This window comes from Anoplophora glabripennis, unplaced genomic scaffold (assembly GCF_000390285.2).
Source record: "Anoplophora glabripennis isolate ALB-LARVAE unplaced genomic scaffold, Agla_2.0 scaffold19, whole genome shotgun sequence".
NCBI classification, from domain to species: domain Eukaryota; kingdom Metazoa; phylum Arthropoda; class Insecta; order Coleoptera; family Cerambycidae; genus Anoplophora; species Anoplophora glabripennis.
Window position 1 is genome coordinate 1,720,019 of NW_019416327.1, and position 20,906 is coordinate 1,740,924.

At 30.3% G+C, this 20,906-nt stretch overlaps 1 protein-coding gene across 1 annotated transcript in view; it reads right to left on the minus strand.

Annotated features, from left to right (window-relative positions):
- LOC108915011 (tetraspanin-1) overlaps positions 1–20,906 on the minus strand; it is a 52,998-nt gene that overhangs the window by 18,311 nt on the left and 13,781 nt on the right. The window contains exon 3 of the mRNA XM_018720962.1: positions 12,344–12,442. Coding sequence (XP_018576478.1) covers positions 12,344–12,442 — 99 coding nt within the window. The remainder of the gene's footprint in view (positions 1–12,343; positions 12,443–20,906) is intronic.

The window sequence follows — 20,906 nt, forward strand, 5'->3', positions numbered from 1 at the left end:
GAAGGATGGCTATAATGAAGGCGTCTCATAGTCACCGCCCGTTTCGCCCTTCCACAAATAAGATCCACTTCCACTGAGCTGTAATTGCTTCCACTGTAATTCAGCGACCGGTGGTCATCTTTGTTTTCGTTGTTTGGCTTTTCTTTAATAGATGTCACTACTTATACAATTTCGACTTCGGTATTCCGATATGTTAATACCATCCGTTAAAAGAGGGCAGCACAACGCGTAACAAAGAAAACTATTTACAGTAGCTAGTAGATACCTCTGTTTGTAAATCTAGTGACCTTGTTTCCCCTACTGAGAAGTTATTCAAATGGAGTATAGTGCTCAGCTGCATTTAAAGTTCATTTAGTTGTTATTTAAGTATACTTTAAACTTTATACTTTATAACTTCAAAAAAATCTGTAGATCTGGCATCACTCTTTCTAGGGCTGCGCCTCACCTTAGAAACATTGTGCTGCCCTGTGTTAACGGATTGTATTAACATATCGGAATACGAAGTCGGAATTGTATAAGTAGTGACATCTATTACAGAAAAGGTAAACGACGAAAACAAAGTTGACCACCGGTCGCTGAATTACAAGTGGAAATGGATCTTATTTGTGGAAGGGCGAAACGGGCGGTGACTATGAGACGCCTTCATTATAGCCATCCTTCTCTATCGCACGGATTTCTATGACTTACTTTATCGCTCTCACGCAACGGCCGATGAACCATGGGGACTTTCCGAACCTGTATATATTTTGCTAACATCTAGCGTGACACAACCGATTCGTAAAGTATTTCCAATGTAAATAATGTTGGAACGAAATGAAGTGGAAATGTAAACAAAAACCTATTTGTGCCCCTATTCACATCGAGTTAGTTCACTCATCCTTGAAAATAAACGTATTATCTCCATCGTACGCTAGTAAATCCAGGCTTTTCCCCACATGCAACCATTCTGCATTGCTAACTGGGTCAGAGTGCACTTTACGCGTTCTTCTAACAATGTCGATAAAACGCATTTGCCCCCCTGGGGTTGTTGAACTTAAAGTCGCCACTGGCTTGGACGGTTCAGTGACAACAAGAGGGTTCGTTTATTTTGCCAAGCGCCACGTGCCTCATTCCGCGTTTCGAGGCAGGAGATATGAAAGACTTGAGTTGGATTTGGATTTACTGGATTCGTATTTACAGATAAAGAAGCCACGCGTAGGGAATGCTCGTAGGTTCATAAGCTTTTGCGAGATAAATCCTCTTTGTCGCGAAATTTCGATATTTTGAAAGAGAGAATAAGATGATATTTTAAAAGAAAGAATAAGAGGATAAGGCAATAGGCAACGTCTAGAAACTCTGTTTTCTGTTTTTATGGGAATACTAAAAATATTTACTTTATTAATAAAAATTTCTGAAATACTTATAGAATAATATTTAATTCTATTGAAAAGACTTCATAAATGGCTCAAGTGACCAATAATTTTGTAATATTAAAAATTATTAAAATAATATCAACATTACCTTAAAATATTCAAACACAAAGTTCTGCTTCACCGGCCGATGACGTAATTTTTTGCCACATTTTGTTGACGGTCTGTCATTGTAGGCTATTGTTATTGGATTTTAAAAGGAACTTCAAATGGTCATTTTAGATGAAAAAACCGCGGAGTGCTATTAAATTAGAGGGTGAATATTGGAGATAGGAGTGAAAATGCACCCCTTTCAGTTTTTTAATTGTAGCTCGAAAACTAAGCAAAATTTCACTATAGTTCATAGGAAAAATTATTTAGAGAATTGAATTTCCCATCGAAATGGCATATTTAAAAAAATTTAAAGGAAAATTTTATGCAAAAAATTGTTTTAAAAATGCAAAAAAATGAGATTTGATTTTTTTACTTTTTTGACTCTTAATTTACGTTAAAAACGACGAAAATCTAAAAAATAGTTTGACCGGTTATAACTCAATCAATATTAGTCCAAAAACTTTTGAAAACGCATAATTTTTAAGGAAATCTCATCTAGTGTTTTTGTACAGCAATTTTCTTTGCCTATATCTACTAAAAAAAAATAGAGCCAAAAAAGTAAAAAAAATAAAAAATCTTATCTACAAATTTTTTTCCATGAACTATACCGAAATTTTACTTCGTTTTCGTGCTATAATTAAAAAACTGCAAAAGTGCATTTTCACCCCTATCTTCAATTTCAACTCTGATTTAATAGCATCCGCGGTTTTTCATTTGTAATGACCCTTCGAACAAGTCATGTGATGAAAATCCTTGAACGAATCCTTCCTTTTTTGCAAAAAAGGGTAATAAGGGTAAACGCGACGATAATCGAAAAATTGGCAATGTTTGAGCGGCCATATAGCAGTCCATTCACATCCAAAAATACTGTACAACCTTTTTTTTTAAGGAAATTTTATCTACTTTATTTTATGATACAATGCCTATACCTATCTTTACTCAAAAAAAAAAAAACTAGAGGCAAAAAGGTAAGAAAAAATTGAATTTTTTGCTTTTTTTCAAATTGTTTATTAACGATTTTTTTTGCATAAAACTTTTTTTTTAATTTTTTAAATAAACCATTTCGATAGGAAATTCAATTCTCTAAATAATTTTTCCTATGAACTATAGCGAAATTTTGCTTCGTTTTCGAGCTACAATTAAAAAACTGAAAGGGTGCATTTTCACCCCTATCTCCAATTTTCACCCTCTAATTTAATAGCACTCCGCGGTTTTTTCATCTAAATGATCCTTTGAACGATTCATGCAATAAAATTGCTTGAACGTTATAGTTCCTTTTAACCCTGTTTTTTTGGATATAATCAATAGCCTATTGTCCATTGTAAACGAATCATTAATACTAATGATACTAAGATTTAGGAATTTTTAGTTGACAGTGTCATTTGTGCATTGTTGGTTGCCTAAGTCACGTGGCTTGTAATTATTTATGGAAAGTGTAATTATGTATTGCAGGAAAATATATGTATGATTCCTATCTATAGTAATATTGGTTGAGAATAAATAATTATGTATTAAGAACGGACAACATAGGGAGTGTGAATAAAATACTTATCCAGACTTTAAAGATGATTTGAAGTCAAAGAATAATTTAAAAAATCTTATAAATATGATTTCGAAAATGCTTATTAAATTAAATTACAAGGAAACAGATGAAGCAATTTTAGTAAAATTTGATACACAGTTTTACTCTCCGATTATCTATAAATGAATGATGATAATATAATAATTCAAGAAATCACGTTATCTACCAAAAATTATCAACATTTAATGGAAAATCAAAAAGTTTTAAAGAAAAATTAATTTTCAACACTCAACTTCAAGAGCTAATAACTCCTGGGCACCCTGTATATTGAATTAAAATTTTATGTATTAATTAATACTCATACTAACAATAGTATGAGTATCCGATCCTAAATTTGGACCTAATAATTAATTTAATCGTTTCGCAGTTGCAAAAATCTTTTCTTTAATTTCAACTTATCTGATAGCATTTTTTATCCTTCCCTGTGGTATACCTATGCAATACTGGTAAAATTGAACATCATTTATAATTTTCGGTACTAAATTATCTGGAACTGCTACCTTGTCTTGAATATAGATAATTAAGTTACTATGGACGGCTAATAAAATATGTGGTATACCTATGCAATACTCGTAAAATTGAACATCATTTATAATTTTCGGTACTAAATTATCTGGAACTGCTACCTTGTCTTGAATATAGATAATTAAGTTACTATGGACGGCTAATAAAATATGTGGTATACCTATGCAATACTCGTAAAATTGAACATCATTTATAATTTTCGGTACTAAATTATCTGGAACTGCTACCTTGTCTTAAATATAGGTAATTAAGTTACTATGGACGGCTAATAAAATATGGATGTAACCCACTTACGAAATAGGTAGAAATTCAATTTTTATTTAGTTAATTAGTATTAGAAGTTCTCAACTGACCAAGGGAGAATAAAATAGGTTAAGAGAACTCGATGAATGATTTATTTGAACAGAACTAGTCGATATAAGATGTACATTGTAAATGAGTGGGGAATTAATATGAATATTTTCAGTCAACGGAAACTGAAACTGAAATTCAAATTAATTCGTTTCCAATTCATATAAACCTTTTTGTTTCAAAATAAATGTGCCAAGTATACGACTCCTAAACAAGTTTAATTATAGATGCGAGTACATATACCCAAATTTTTTGGTCGAGTTGGCAATGTGACGGTCAACAGATAATTATTCACAATTGATTATTTACAATAGAAATTATCTTCTAACTGTGTTTCATTCTATACCGCACCTGATCTTCTCATAATAAAAATAGCTTAGTAAAATGAAATTTAATATTCTTATCACTACTGATATTATTTTCTTGCTGTATCAATCGATCCTTAAAATTTTTTTGAATTGAAATGCAACGTTTTAGATATTAAAATTATGCCGACAAAAGTCCGTTATACTCTGCGCAATTTCTCTTCTTAATTACATCACATGTCGAGGGTGTGTCATTTTCACACACTGTTAGATTTATTACTGAGATAATTTCTTGGTTATGGTTGATTTAACATTTCATTTTATCCCAGAATAAATAATGCAATCATTCAGAGAAAAAAAAAAGTCATTTAATATCTACAACAAATATTAATGTAATTCTAAAATCTTCGAAACTAAATCTGCAATTAATTCCATAGGCAACGATGAATAGGATCAGNTTTACATATTCCAATAAAATAACCTCATTACTGATCTGAGGCTGGAAATCTATTGGGTTGGTACTTCCGAACTTCACGAAGAAATTGACGAAAATTAGAACATGCTCGAATTCGTCAAGAACTTGATGAATAAATTCATTAAGTTATTTGACAGCTGATTTGGTGCAATACACAATTTCTTGATGAAGCGACTATAATAAATTGTCAATGTAAAACAGCTTTTATAAACCTTTTTGTTTCAAAATAAATGTGCCAAGTATACGACTCCTAAAAAAGTTTAATTATAGATGCGAGTACATACACACAAATTTTTTGGTCGAGTTGGCAATGTGACGGTCAACAGATAATTATTCACAATTGATTATTTACAATAGAAATTATCTTCTAACTGTGTTTCATTCTATACCGCACCTGATCTTCTCATAATAAAAATAGCTTAGTAAAATTAAATTTAATATTCTTATCACTACTGATATTATTTTCTTGCTGTATCAATCGATCCTTAAAATTTTTTTGAATTGAAATGCAACGTTTTAGATATTAAAATTATGCCGACAAAAGTCCGTTATACTCTGCGCAATTTCTCTTCTTAATTACATCACATGTCGAGGGTGTGTCATTTTCACACACTGTTAGATTTATTACTGAGATAATTTCTTGGTTATGGTTGATTTAACATTTCATTTTATCCCAGAATAAATAATGCAATCATTCAGAGAAAAAAAAAAGTCATTTAATATCTAAAACAAATATTAATGTAATTCTAAAATCTTCGAAACTAAATCTGCAATTAATTCCATAGGCAACGCTGAATAGGATCAGTTTTCTGTAAGCATTTAAAGATATTTTTTTCAACAAGACGGCAATGGTGACCTTACCAATAGGACTTTACGAGTATATTGAGTATTTTATATTCATGATGTAATTGAAGGCGATTACAGGTTTCTGTTCTATCACAACTAACTATTACACAAAACTTTAAACATAAATCATTCATAATGTATTATACAGCGACAATGGTAGTTATCCTACATCTTCTATGCCCCTGAATTACAATACAAAACTTTGCAATACCTACTTACTGGAATATTAATTGTTCGTAAGTTTATTTCTATTTATAGGATACTTTATAGCTGCATTTCCGTTTTTTGTAATTAGTAGGTATATGGAAATAATTACGACTATCAGAAACAACCAGCTATCCCAAGAACTTTGACATAAAAATGCACTTTAACAATTTACGCTCTGACATCACAAAAAACAGCTAATTGCGCCTTACATTTTTTTAATTATTAGTTCTTATACATTAAAAGTATTAAGTTAATTCAAATTTATTCTAAAAATGTTTCTAAATACTCATCAAATGCAAATAATTTCGGTTTGTTGCGGTTCCGAAGTATCATGTTCTTTGCAACTTCGCATATGCTTCAATATAGTGCTCATATGATAAAAAAATAGCAAAAGAAATGACGGTTTCTCGAAACTACAACGCTGATACAAGAATTTGACTACGTAGTGGAATCCTTTGTAAAAATTGCTCAGGATTTCAAAAATTTTTCAAAATCGCCGTCTTCTTTTTCAAACAACTTTTGTAATTTTTTTGAATTTGAACAGTACTACTTTAATGAAAATTATAATAACATATTGTTGAATTTACTACATTATTCCAAAATGTGATATACAGGGGCCTGAGATGTATTTGTTTCTCTATTAACTTGATATCAAATATTAAAATTAAAGGGGAACATAAATTACTTCGTTTATAATTACAATAAAACTGACTTAGTTGTTCTGCACCAGGAAATTGCTATTATTAATTGGAATGTATTATTAAATACTACACATTAATTGAGGAATTCGTACCAAAATCAATTCGTAACAGAAAGTTTCCACTGTAGTTCAATAAATTAAATGCGTTAGACTGAAACATAAACCATTACGCAACTATGAACTTTTTAAAGGTCTGGTATCACAGAAGAATTGTTGAGGACACACAAAAATTAGATGCCACAGTACTGAGGGTAGTTTAAAAAATAATTCTAACAAGTGCTAGCAATTTATTGAAAATAAAAAGAAAACTAAACTAATTTGTCGTCCTCTATACATGTTGAGACCCCAATGATCTCTGTTTGATGGATTATCACTGACCCTTTGTATTAATAACCAATTATTTTCTTTAAAGATATATTTCTGATTTATTGGCGAAACATGTGGGAAAACGGTTGACAACAACTGTCATAATTAAACAACGATAATAATTGAATTAGGAACATCATGGTGCACTACTACATTCTGAACAATACATTAAAATGGTATTGATTCCATCAGGGCAGATTAAGTGCAATGCTTTTCCAATATTTTTTGTGCCTGCTATTACACACCGATCTGCTAATAAAGCTTTATTGAAGTCAATGTCAATATATTTCTGAATTTATACGTATACTTTAGTCCTTAAAACCATAAAAATTATTACACTAAAAATACAATGGGTTCCAGATAAACTACCATCTTTTTTTCTCTCAGACTCTATCTCTACTCACTAGTCATTCATTAAAAAATATATACTTCCAGATGTATTGTAGCGTGCCAAACTTATTCTTATTTTCAAAAGTAGTAATATGAAAGATGTAACAAACTATAGAGTCTACCAATTTCTGATTTACGAGCCAAGTTTCAATCATGTAAAAAACTGCATTACAGATAATCAACATGGGTTTATTAAGGGACAATCAACATCAACAAACCTCTTTTGCATCGTAAGGTGTCCTGCAAGGTTGTGTATTAGGACCCTTGTTCTTTAACATATATATTAACTACAGTCAATGTTGACGTGGCAACCTCCTTTATGCTAATGACGCAAAACTTTGCAAAAGTATTAATTATTTGGGTGATTATTTTACTTTGTATCAGCCTGCACTTTGCAATATAAACATTTCAACATTTGGTGTAATGGTAACAACTTTTGGCTTTATGTAAATAGATGCAGGATTGTAAACTTTTCCTTAAATCAAAATATGTAATATTATTTTTAACGACTTAGTCGTTTCAGTATTATCCAGACGTAATTTGGTTCGTATCTTGTTATATTTGAATTTAAACCAACTTTTGACGTCCATATCAAAACGTGACTCAAAATTTTAAGTAACATAATGAGAAATTCTCAAGATCGGATTTTTAAGATGATCGAGATTCTTGCTTAATTAAGACCTGATTATGCTCGTATTATCTGGTGTCCACATTTTGATAATATATTGATGACTTGGAGAAACTGTAGGAAGAATGGTGTCTATTCAGCTGTTGATGTATCACATTTTGATCTCTTTTATTACCTTTAATTTAATTTCCTTGAAAACCATGGAAATATGTCCAAGTTAATATTTTTAATTTTACACAGACGAGTTGCAAGACAAATTTTTACATTTCTGAGACACTTAAATAAAAATTTCCTGGTACAAATAAAACTTCCAACATAATGTGTGCCGTCTTCAAATTGTTAAATTACGCTCCTCCCGGATGTCACCAACTTACACATCTCATCCAGTGATACAGTATGCAGGTCGCAAATGAGGTCTTAACAGAGTTAACACCCGATCTGGGTTAAATTTCTATTTATTCTCTATTATCATGCAAAACGCATAACGGAAAGAAATAGGCAAATAACTCTGCGGACGAGTTTCTGTACTTTCGTCACAGTTAAGACAATCACCTGTACGGTTTGATTATGGAAATAAAACAATGTCCAATAATGGCCAACATGAGTGAAAGCCATAGTCCGCACTTTGAATAGTGATAATCAATTATCGTTTACGTTTTATGCATTCGTGTTCGCCTGGAATTTTTAATGACAAAGGTGATCATTAAGAGTGAAACTGATTACACGGTTTTTGTTTCGTCTCGTTACACTTTGTGAAAGCATATGCCTGGAAAGTTTGTTTTCTGCGGAGAATTAAGCAAACATAATGTGCATTACCACATGTTATTAAAAGAGTTGTTGCTTGCATTTATATAAAAATCAGTATCTATTACTGGTATGACTTTATAAACTTTACAAAGTAAATGATACGAAAACATATGAAAAATAAATACCACAAAACCTGAACATAAAAAAAATCGACGAATTAATACAAAAACGTTTTTATTTTATTTTGGTATGGGTCATTTGAAAACTATCTTATCCCTTTCACCTACAGCAAATCCAGGCTCTTCTATCGAAAGATTTCGCGCGATTTTCTCACTGAATTCGAGAAAAGATTAATCAAAATACTGAGTTTTTGACACAGACCTTGTTTACAGTCGAAGCCAATTTTTCAAGAGAATCGATAATAACCATTTATCGTCAATTAGAGTTCTTGGAGATTTAATTATTAGTTAACATTTTCTGACAACTGTCAAAAAGAATGATTAGATCTACCCCTTGCAACAGAAGGGAAATATCAAGAAATTATCTAGTAAATAGCTTTTCGATAGTAGGAAAAGTGTAGTGAATCGCATTTTTGTAACTTTCTCTATAACTAAGAACAAAATAAGTTGTATTATATTATAATGATGTAATTTTGGATTATTATAATATGTAAATATTCCAATAAACTCACTTTTAGGGATATGTAGGTACTGCAAATACTAAGTTCTATTTTTAAATCAAAATAACCAGTTACTCACTGCGACGAATATTTTATCACTAAGATTAAGATTTAATTCCAAGTTGCATTAAAATAAAACGTAACAGCGCGTCATTTAGTTTCTTAATTTTCCCAGAAATAATTTATTTTATGATAATAGCTCTATACAAGTACTTAAAAGAGAATTTAATCAGTTAATATTCTCATTTAGCCATTAAAATCTTTACTCAAACATACAAACAAGCTAAAAAAGATGCAAAATACGCTTCCATTTATTGAATATCTGATTAAATCTTTGATCGTTTTTAATTACAAAAAAAATCTGTCCATCTATTATAGCACTATTGCTTACGTAACTTAGCTTTTGTTAGGTAATCATAGGTTAGGTAAGCTTTCATAAAAAAATCATATTTACATAGCCTCATAAACACCGAACACCTATCTTATTTTTAGAAATAAAAAAATAGTATCGTAACTTTTATAACATGAAGATATTAATATTAATTAACTCACTTGCGCAACTTATAAGTATTCAAGGATATAATTAATTACATCGTTACATTCTGTTATTAAATTCAATATTTACACTTTCATTATTTTTTCCGAGATAACAGGATTAATCTATTAGATTTACGTAAATTACATCCAGTAAAATGAGTCAATTTTTTCTATAAAAGTTGATACCAAGAAATTTCTGTTTGTTATGCGGATTCTGGTTTTACATAGCAGAATCCTTTTTCCAAAACATTTCCATTGAAAAGTTACAAATAATATATTTCTGGATCGCACTTGTATTATCCTACGTATTAATATGGTTTACCTATAGCAATACTTTAATTCTTGTGATCAAAGCCTAATATAATATTTTTTTAGAGAAAGTGAGAAAAAGCATTAGGGATTATATTTATTAAATTGCTACGTACTACCTTCATTGTCTTCGAAAAATTAAAATTCATACAAGAATAAGAATTTTTTTATTAATAATGCGTTTTGAATACGTTTTAATTTATTAGCACATGACATATGTACAATAACGGATTTGCATAATCAAAAAGTAAAATTTTTTATGTATTTTATTATGAATTGCTATATTCTCGGAATATTCGGAATATAGCGTAGTAATATTTTCATTGACCTTGAACATTATCTTTTATTTAGTGTTAAAGGTTAAGGTTAAACTATCATGGTTTCTTTTTGTGGTTCAATTATTTATTTTAATTTTTCAAATAAGTACTGCTTCGTTTTTGTTTTTACTTTGATCATATCTACTGTTATAAATAAAATGTTTTTTATGACGACTTTCAGACAACCAATTAGTTAAAACTGAATTTATGGAACAATATTTTCCATCACTATAAAAGCTGCTATAAACTGTAGCAAAATAAAATTTAAGAACGTTTCTAACTTTATAGATATGATCTCAACAGTAAGTCCGGTAACTTCCCTACAATTTAAAATTAACCAACCTTAGAGTAATACCGGAAAAAGAAATACAATCACCTTTCCTGTAGAGGAACTAAATAGACGTTTCAGCGGTGATTTCATAAAAAATAACACGCCTAGCAGATGGCATTATTATTATAAAAAGCAACGCTAAACCGGGAAATTATAAAATAAAAGAAACGTTTAAAACTGTGGTTACAGCAATATTTTATAATAGAAATAGTGTCCACTTTTTCTATTTCAGATTTAGAAATAGGATATTTCTAAAAAAAAGAAATTAGGGAAATTTTTTCTAATATTGCGATAATATTGGAAAATTTTAATGTACCCTATGTTTAACCTATGATTTTTATTATTAACTATCCTTTAAATTAATTGGAGAATCCCTGCTTTTTATATATAGGGTGATTCAGACATAATGTCATTAATTTTAAGGGAAGATAAAGAGAAATTAGAAGAATACAAATAAGCGACAAAAAAATTTTAAAATGCATATTTACGCTGAAAAAAATATATTTTAACACATTAATTTAATTTAAATATTAACAAGTATTATTTATTTGTTAACAAAATCAAATGTATAAATATAATAATTGTTTTCAAATGTTAGGTTATTCCAATTTACTATTTTTAATACTGTTAACGTTTTCACTATGTTTTATAATTTATTGAATATGAGTTTTTAAAGTATTATGTTCAATTCATTATTCAGTTTACAGTATGTATAACTAGTGACTTATTGCGTTTCAAAGAATAGTATGGTACCTACCCATCAGAATACCAGTACGGCTATCCACTGTAATTTGATATTCCACAGTGGGAAACATTGGAAAAAATTCTCGCCACTCGCCAATTTTCATCGTCTCGTCGTGATTTTTTTAAAATAATCTCGTAATCTGAATTTTTATAATTCCGGTGAGATTTTTTCGAAAACCCCTTTTTTTAATGCTTAGGGAGCGCCCCTTATTATGACCCTTGATGATATCTGATGTTTTTTCTTCAAAAACCTAACTCCAAATATATCATCAAGGGTCATAATAATCAATTTTATTAATAGCAGATACTTTTTACATTTTTTTCTACAACTGAACATCGAGTATTTAAAAATTTTTTCTTCGGCATTGAGGTTGGGGCGCTCCCTAAGAATTAAAAAAAAGGGTTTTTCAAAAAAACCTCACCGGAATATGAAAATTCAGATTACCACGAGATTATTAAAAAAAAAATCAGACGAAGAAAATTGGCGAGTGGCGAGAATTTTTTCCAATATTTCCCACTGTGCGACTGAGGAAATCAGCTGTTTCGCTTCAATGTTCGAACACTCTGTAGTCCGCCGGTGCGTTTCTGATCAGAAAATGTTATGCAAAATAGTGCACCGTATTAGGGGCAGTTAAGGGGAAATTTGCTTATCTTTTAAAAAGTTCAATAAATTTTAAATGTTTTATTTTTTTATTTTTTTGTCTTTATTAATTCTTCCGAATAAGTGATTAAAATTAATGCCATTATGACTGAATCACTTTGTATATTGGGATAGTTTACTTATACCAAACTGATCACTCACCTGCAATTGATCGCTCGGAACGATTTTGCTGAGTCCTATAAAAGAGTTCTTGTCCACCGCTAGCCAAATCCCAATGGCCAAAACAGTAGAGCCAGCTAACTGAAAAAGAAAGGCAAGCTGAATAAAACAATGTTTAATAATACACTGGCTTAAAAAAGTTATAAACTAGAATAAATTCAATGAAGCGTGCGGGACAAAATAATTGGTTTTAAAAGTAACTGACCTGATGGGACATTAAAGTAAAAAAAGTGTAAAAGGAATGTAGAGGTGCGTGTATTAGAGTCGCAGAATAGATATAGCTCCTAAACTATAGGTATGTCAAGAAAGATTAAATTTTAAACATTCTTTTATTAAAAATAATATGGTATTTTTGTATTAAACAACAAGCTTTGTAAAACTGCTTTTCTTACGAGACTTCTTTATACTATTTTTTCGCATTTTGTATTTGTAGGTAATTACATATAAGCAAATAGTGGTAGATATAAAAGCTTTACAAAGTTAGAAATTAAAAAATAGGTTCTTGTATAGGATTTCCGTAACCTAGTAATCTGACACGGCTTTGTTTATTTATATAACAACAGTTAAGTTTCATTTTTGTGAGCCGAGTTGATTCTAAGTAATATATTAATTATACAAATGCGACTGAAAAAAATTTAGAACATTGTCCTGAAGACATTTTAAATGCCATTCGAGAAGCATCTTCGAGCATACTTCCTTTCAAGGAAAAATACGAGAAGGTATATAAAAAGGTAAGCCATTTTTTTTATACATATTTTAGTGTTTTCCAAACAATGTATTTCGTTATTTTGGGCAAAATATCTTAAGGCATCCAGTTTATAGTCTACATATTCAATGATATGGTACCAAAAAAGTAAAAAAATACAGGATGTTCCATTTAAGTTAACAAAGTTATAGCTGTTTGAAGTTATCAATATGTAACAGCAAAAATGGAACACCTAGTACTAAATGCTTTAATTTGTTAGTATACCATAATTTAGTGTTACCTATGCCCTTTACAGGTACAAGAAATCCACTTGTTATCACGCTCCTAAAAAGAGTTACTAGCATGTCCGCAGACCCTTACATCTGTCAAATTTTTCCTTTAAAAATTAATATCTCAAAATCTATAATTTCCTAAATATAGGAAATATTTAATAAAGTGACCCTCAAATTTCACGTAGAATCCGAAAATGGAGTAATATAGAGTGTTAAAAAAAGAGTGTAAAATATTTAAGGAGGTAATAGTATGAACCAAAATAAGCAGAAAAGTCTCAATAAACATGGGTCCGCAAAGTAACGGTTGCGGAGATATGGAATGTTTTATGTTTTTTATCCCCTTTTTTTATTTTATACAAAATTTTATATACAAAAACGTTGTGTATTTTCTTATAATAGTTGGTTGATGTTTAGTGAACTAAACAGTACGTATTTGACAGTTGTTCTCAGAGCACAAGTTTTCTTTCGCTATGGCTCGTTACTCTAACGCAGTATTAACAGACATGCATTTCATATACATGAAAAGCATGTCTGCATAGCAAGTCCATACGGTCGTGCTAATGGGAACGCCACCGAAGCGCGACGTCTTTATGTTGACGCTTATCCAAATGCCAGATTCCTTCAGAACGCATGTTTGGAAGAATTCACCAAAGATTGCGTGATACCGGTTCCTTGAGCAAACAGTGCCATTTATCCGGAAGACCAAGGTCTGTATCCACTCCTAGAGCAGAAGAAGAAATTCTAGCACTGGGTAGGAAGGGCCGGACCTGTTTTATGGCCTCCAAGATCGTCTGATCTGAACTCTCTAGATTTCTTTGTTTGTGGATATTTGAAGACATTAGTGTATGGTACTCCTGTAAATAAGCCTGGAAGAGTTGCAGCTACGGATTAATTAAAAATGTCAAGAAATCCAAACCAAGGAGGATGTTTTCGAAAGAGTTCGAATATCGTTGACACGAAGATGTCGTGCCTGCTTGGAAATGGACGGAGGGCACTTTGAACATCTTCTGTAACTTTGTTTTTTATTTGTTAAAAGCTTCCTTTGTCGGTTTATTCCTAATAAAATAAAATGTTTGAAAAACGAATAGTGGTTCATATCTCCGCAACCGTTACTTTGCGGACCCATGTTTATTAAGACTTTTCTGCTTATTTTGGTTCATACTATTACCTCCTGAAATATTTTACACTCTTTTTTTAACACCCTGTATATAGGGTGTTATATTTGAAATAAGAAAGTTAATGTCGGCTTCTGGTATAACCGGAAGTGCTAAAAATAGGAAAGTTCTAAATATTTTAGCTGTGTTGCTCCTACTGCCTTTGATAGGTTGCCAAATTTTCAGATTTATTGGATCAGTACTTTCCGCCATATCGATAGTGGCTATTCCTGGCGGGACACCCTGTATAGTAAAGTGACATTTCATGTGGTAAAGTGCCACTTTAGTAAACGATTTTGAATTTAGTAAAATAGCATATACTTAGTCAAAATGAGAAAAAATATGTTACTTCAAATTAATTAACACACATAAATAAAATCTATTTTTGTTATATATTTTTTTATTAGTGTTTCCAGGAATAACAAAAAGTTGCCAGGAAACTACTACTTATTGTGTCATTGTATCCCAACGCTTTCAACGTTTTCTTTTAACCAAGGACGGTCATGTTTTTCAAATTAAAAACCTTTGAAATTAAAATAAATTTGGGAAATCAGAACATAGTTTTGCATATGAAAGAAAAAGTAAAACACTCGATAATAGAGCACTGCATTGTATTCAAGAAATATTAATCACAAAACTAATTTTAGTAATGGATTAAACATCAGAGTGATATTTATATCAGAAAGTTTTAATATTTGCATGTTACAGTTAAATTTCTCTAATTTTATCTCTCTTTTAATCGAAATATTTACCGTTTTTATTTACTATCTTGATAGTAGTAAATTATTAATGTATCTTATAAATAATTATTAGACAATTAGAACAGTCACATATTCACCAATTTCAGAAAATTTCTTGCGATTTTAAAACAACATCTACATAAAAAGTAAGTATGAAAACAAAACAAAGAGGTATAATTTTACCTGAATAATTCCGTATATTTTTAAAGTTCCACAGACTTGAGGAGAGACAAAACTAATTATCTTCTATACTTAGCATACAGTTTTATCAGGGCTGGCAACATTTCGTACTTAATATACATGCGATTGTAATTAATTAAGAATTATCTTGAGGAAGGCCTCGAAATTCTTCCTCCGACTGTGAATAACAGAAGCGATTAATATGAATATTACATGCAGTCGACCTTGTGTCTGATATTGAGCTAATTAATATTGATCAAATTTATTGCATGGACAACTCTAGTTAACCTTAAGTCTGAAATAACTGCCTAAAAAAAAAAACAGGTTATCAACAAAATATTTTTTAAGTTTTGTTATAATTCCCAAACGTTTATGGTATGTATTTAGTAAAATATAGGCTCTTTTGGGCATTGAGAAATTCTGATAACTATATACACCGTGTTCCAAAATGATTCAACACATGATAATTTCTATTTACTAATTGACCTGTTTCAGCAACTTTGTAAAATTAAGACTGAAAAAAAATATGAATTCTGTTCCATCATTTTGGGACAGTGTATTTTAATTGACAAAAACTGCAGAGAATTAACACTATCCAAGCATATGCAAAATTTATTATACATATTTCCAATTTGAATGGTTATTTGAAGATTTATTTTAGTCAAGGACTACACCATTATAATAGAGGTGTAAATAATTAAGATCGCTTAAATTTTTAGAAGTGACATCACTGTTGTTCTTGTTTACAATACTGATGTTTTTCAAATATTTATTTTTACCTGCATTGGTCTTATAAAGAAGTTCTCGTTTACTTCTAAGTTCTAAGTGAATACAAGGGTTTATGTAGATGAAAATATGTACCTATTTTCGTAATTGCACAGAAAAGTGACAAGAACATATTCTACAGCAGCAACGTGATATTTAATCATGTCGGCAAACATTCTAATTATCTCTTTACTCTTTACTCACTAAAGTCGTGCCTCAGGTAGGTAAACCTTCTGTTACCTACCAACGGACGATAAGAAACTCACGGAGAAATGAGCTGTCCGTCAACGAATTCTGTTGAAAAGTTAGAAAGCAACGATAAACAGGCCAATTATGAAGAAATTACGTAAGTCGCTGGGTGTAATTAGCGGTATGGTCACAAATACATTGCTTCCGTAACAGTTTAGGTTACTGTTTTCACCTTATACATGGCGACTCGTTGAAATTTAAATGTTTTTTTTTATACTCGCATTTACGGTCGAGTGGCTTTATTGCTATTATTTGTAAGTGCACTGAAAGTATTCGCTTTTTTTCAGTAGTATAAGTCAAGTTAATAAATAGCAATTTCTTCTTTCGTGTATCACCTAGATGAGGAGACGATGACGTCATTACCAGAAGTTTCAGAATAGGGTCGTTTCCTTTGGTGAAAATCATCGAATAAAATGTTACAAAATATAAGATATTTATAAAACTAAATTAATAAGTGGCAAAATTACTTCTTTAGTTTTCCATTCATCGGTTCATCGGAATACCACGATAATGAACTATTTCGACAGAGGTAGAGAATTTCTCTGTAATAGAGAATCTTGGAAAAAGTATCAATATTTATTAAATAGAAATCTGCAATTCTGTATTTGTCTTACCCTGTGTTATAGATGACCAAATTGGTTTAGTGTAAAACTACAATATACTAGATTTAATTACAAAGAAACGTGAACCCAAATACTATACTATTAATGAATTGTAAGCTGAAACTGTATATGTATCAAAATCATAGAATCAGGTGAGGATTTGTTTTGATAGACACATAGCACTACTAAATTCAAATGGCAAATTCAAACAATTCTGCTATATAGTTCTGTTATACAATTCCGCTATACAGTTCTGATATACAGTTCTGTTGTATCTGCTATACACTTCTGCTACAGTTTTGCTATACAATTTAATATACTGTTCTGCTATACAGTTCTGCGATACACAATTATGATATATAGTTCTGTTCAGGGGCGTCGCCAATCACATTAATTTTTAAAATTGAAACACTATATTAAAAAAACAGTGGTAGTAAATTAGTATAAATACTTATTTGTTTGACAAAAAAATTTTCAAAATATTAAATTTTATGTTAAGAAATACCTAATATGCTTCCATATTTTAAAAATTTTGCTCTTGAATTTTAAATAAAAAAGAAAAAAATATATCTATCGGAATCGGAATAAAAGTTTAACAGTGCAACTAACTATACAGGGTGTTTCTTAAGTAGAGATTAAAATTAATTATTTTGTTATTATTTTAAGTAATGTAATGAGTATCGTAAAAATGCACTTGATCAAATAAATTAATTTTGTTGTTAATCGGTTTGGAATACAAAAAAGTATAAAGAAACAAAAAGTGAAGATAATACAATGGCGCATATGATGACCTGTTTTATTTGTAATATTATACAGGGTGATATATTGTTTTTGGCAAATAATAATCGATGACACTCACATCTCTGCCACTCGTATAAGTTTCTAAAGCTGGTAATTTTTTGTTTCTTACCTACTGTCATACTAAATATGTACACCGAATTTGGTTAAATTATCTCAAGCGATTTAGAAATTAAACATTAAAAACTTTTTTAATTTTTGACACGCTGTAACTGGACAATAGCTGTTCTAAGACCCCACATTTATATAACAAAAAACCCTTATTTTTGGCCACGGAATACGCTCCTGGATTCTTGACCTCTACTTAAGAAACACCCTGTATGTGTAACATACCTGTGTATTTTGCAGGGGAAGCAAAACGTTTTTAATTTTGTAGGTTTACCCATAGATTTAAGAGATTTCTTAGTTATTTATAATTTTCTTGTATTAAAAAGTTTTATTAAAAGTATTTCTACAAAAACTTAAATCATTGTACCTATTTGTAACTACAATTTATATTTCTTTCATCCTCTCTTTTATTTTGTGTAGATTCAATATTAATGTTAAAATGAATATCAGTGTATTTCGTTTCGTATTTATAAAATTCCAAAAAGTATATTTGAGTCCTTAATACTGATTTGCTTAAAGATAATAATAATTAGTATCATTATACGTCCTCTTTAATCCAACAGTAAAAAATTTTAATGGAACTTGGTGGAATGGTAGTGACACTATTAAATTTCACCACCGATTTTTATAAGATTTCTAAGCTTTTAACATACAAAATAATATGTTTCCTTTCAGTTATTTAGAAATGAGAATACAACTACAACACCAAAATAATCCATTACATACTTAAGTATATTGGGCAACCCCAAAACGATTTCAAACTCAATTTGTATGATTATTAGAGAATAATAACTAACTTTAAGTTCTGTAAAGTTTAATACGATTACGTAAAATAACTTAGGGTGTATCACAAATGACTCCTCTTCACCCTCTTTATTTGCTCGAATATAAATTAGAGGGAACGCTGAATAGGGTATCAATACAACTTTTTGGAAATGGTTAACGGTTCCTCTTTTGGTACACAGTATATTTACCCTCGTGGTCCGTCGCAAATATTGTGCGTGAAGTAACTCACGTCTTCACTAGAAGTTCTCTTTAGCATCCCTTCAAGTTAGAAAAGTTTAAGTAACGCAACGCAGTTAAATTATAATAATAATAATTATTATTATTATTATTACATACGCCTATATGTAATAGCTCCTAGGATTTAAATCCAAAGAAATCAGCGGTTTTATTCTTAGCTTCGAAACGCTGCAGGAAATATAGAAAGGAATTTACTTTCTAAATTTTTGTTATTTTATCTATTTTTTTTTCTGAATAAATTTAAATATGTTGTTAGAAGTAATTTAAATCCTATTGAGACAATTCACCGAAATTATTTACAAGGAAAAAACAAGTATAACAATGAATTTTATGCTCAGATAATCAGTCACAACAATACACAGTGAGACATAGTAAGGTGTGAATAATTTGACCATACCTTCTTTTGACCAAAACAAAACAATTAAATATATCTTATTGTTAGTACCATGCTTCATTAAAATAATAGGGTGTTAAAAATCGTATATATAATTTTATTTGATTAATTTGAAAATACAGTGTAAGAACAAAATACAGTTTCTCAAATAAGGCCGCTACTTCAAAGGGGTAAGAGAGAATATGAAAATAAACAATTTTCATTAAGCAAATTGTGTAAAATATCATATTTTCAAGATAAAAAATTGTCAAATCGAAGAAACAGAAAATTTTGAAATCGACCCTGCTACGTAAAGTTCACGTAGTACATATTTTAAAATACTTTATAGTATTGAAAACTGATATTATATAATAGGCAACTTGCATATATTCTATCAAATGCCTAGAAATAATCTATAACCTTATAATATATAATGAAAATATTAGAAATAATTAGAAGTTTTCTGCGCAAAATAAATGCTGTCAGCGGGTGTTTGCTGCCGTGCCAATTCGTAACTTAACTTAGTGCGATCGAGAATAGAGAAGCATAAGTTTGTAACAAGAGTCTAGGGGTCTAGGGTCTAGAGACAGCCAAACTAACTCCGCTTCGAGGCTCCTCGCATACGCGTTTCTTTAGATTAGGTTCCGTCTCACGGAAATTGTAAACTAGACACCAGACATCCGGGAAACAGATTGTGTTCTTGGTCGCACTAAATGACGTCACAATGAGTTCTTAATCACGTGATCACAATTTTGAGCATCTTGTAGCTTGTAGCATTAAAGAAATTAATTTTTTTACCACCATCAGTTACTGCAAATTTACGCAGTTCTAAAAGATATTTAATTTTCATGTCAGTTTATTCCACAAAAATTCGAAGTCGAAGAGACGTCTGCGCCTGCGCCGTGCACATAACCACGAACTTGAGCTAGTTATAGTAGTTGCACTGTAAACAATTGATCAATTGAGTAAGTTGAGTAAGAGACGGCGTAAGTTTCGCTCAATACATCTCGATTAATTTTCTAAAACACATGACACTTTAGACTACTTACAGGTTCCTTAATAAAAATTGATTATTTTCACGTTCTCTATTTTTTGAAGGAACGTAGTTATATAGAGGCATAGATATAACAGTAGGCGTTAACATTCAAATAGACTTAAGTTGATATATATTTAAAAAAATATCCCTAAATACTCTGATAACTACAGTGAACAAATTGCAACTTAAACGAAGCTATGTAGCAGTAAATGTACCTTTTTAACAGTAAATTATATTAAGCTTCATAAAACACCTGCATTTTCAAAAAATTAATCATTGTACTTTTGACTTCTATGTAAAAATAAGACTATATTTATTCTTGGTTACCCCAAAAAACCCTTTTCATTAAAATATCTCAAAAACTGACGAAATTTAATGAAAAAGGCTATTTGCTACCGAGGTATAATATATTCTTTACTGTTACACAATATAGACCAAAATGCGACGGTTTTGATATAGGTACTCTTTAAAGTTGAGGTTGTATGATCACTCTGTATTTACAGAGAGGAGATATTTCTGATTAGCTTCAATTACAAACC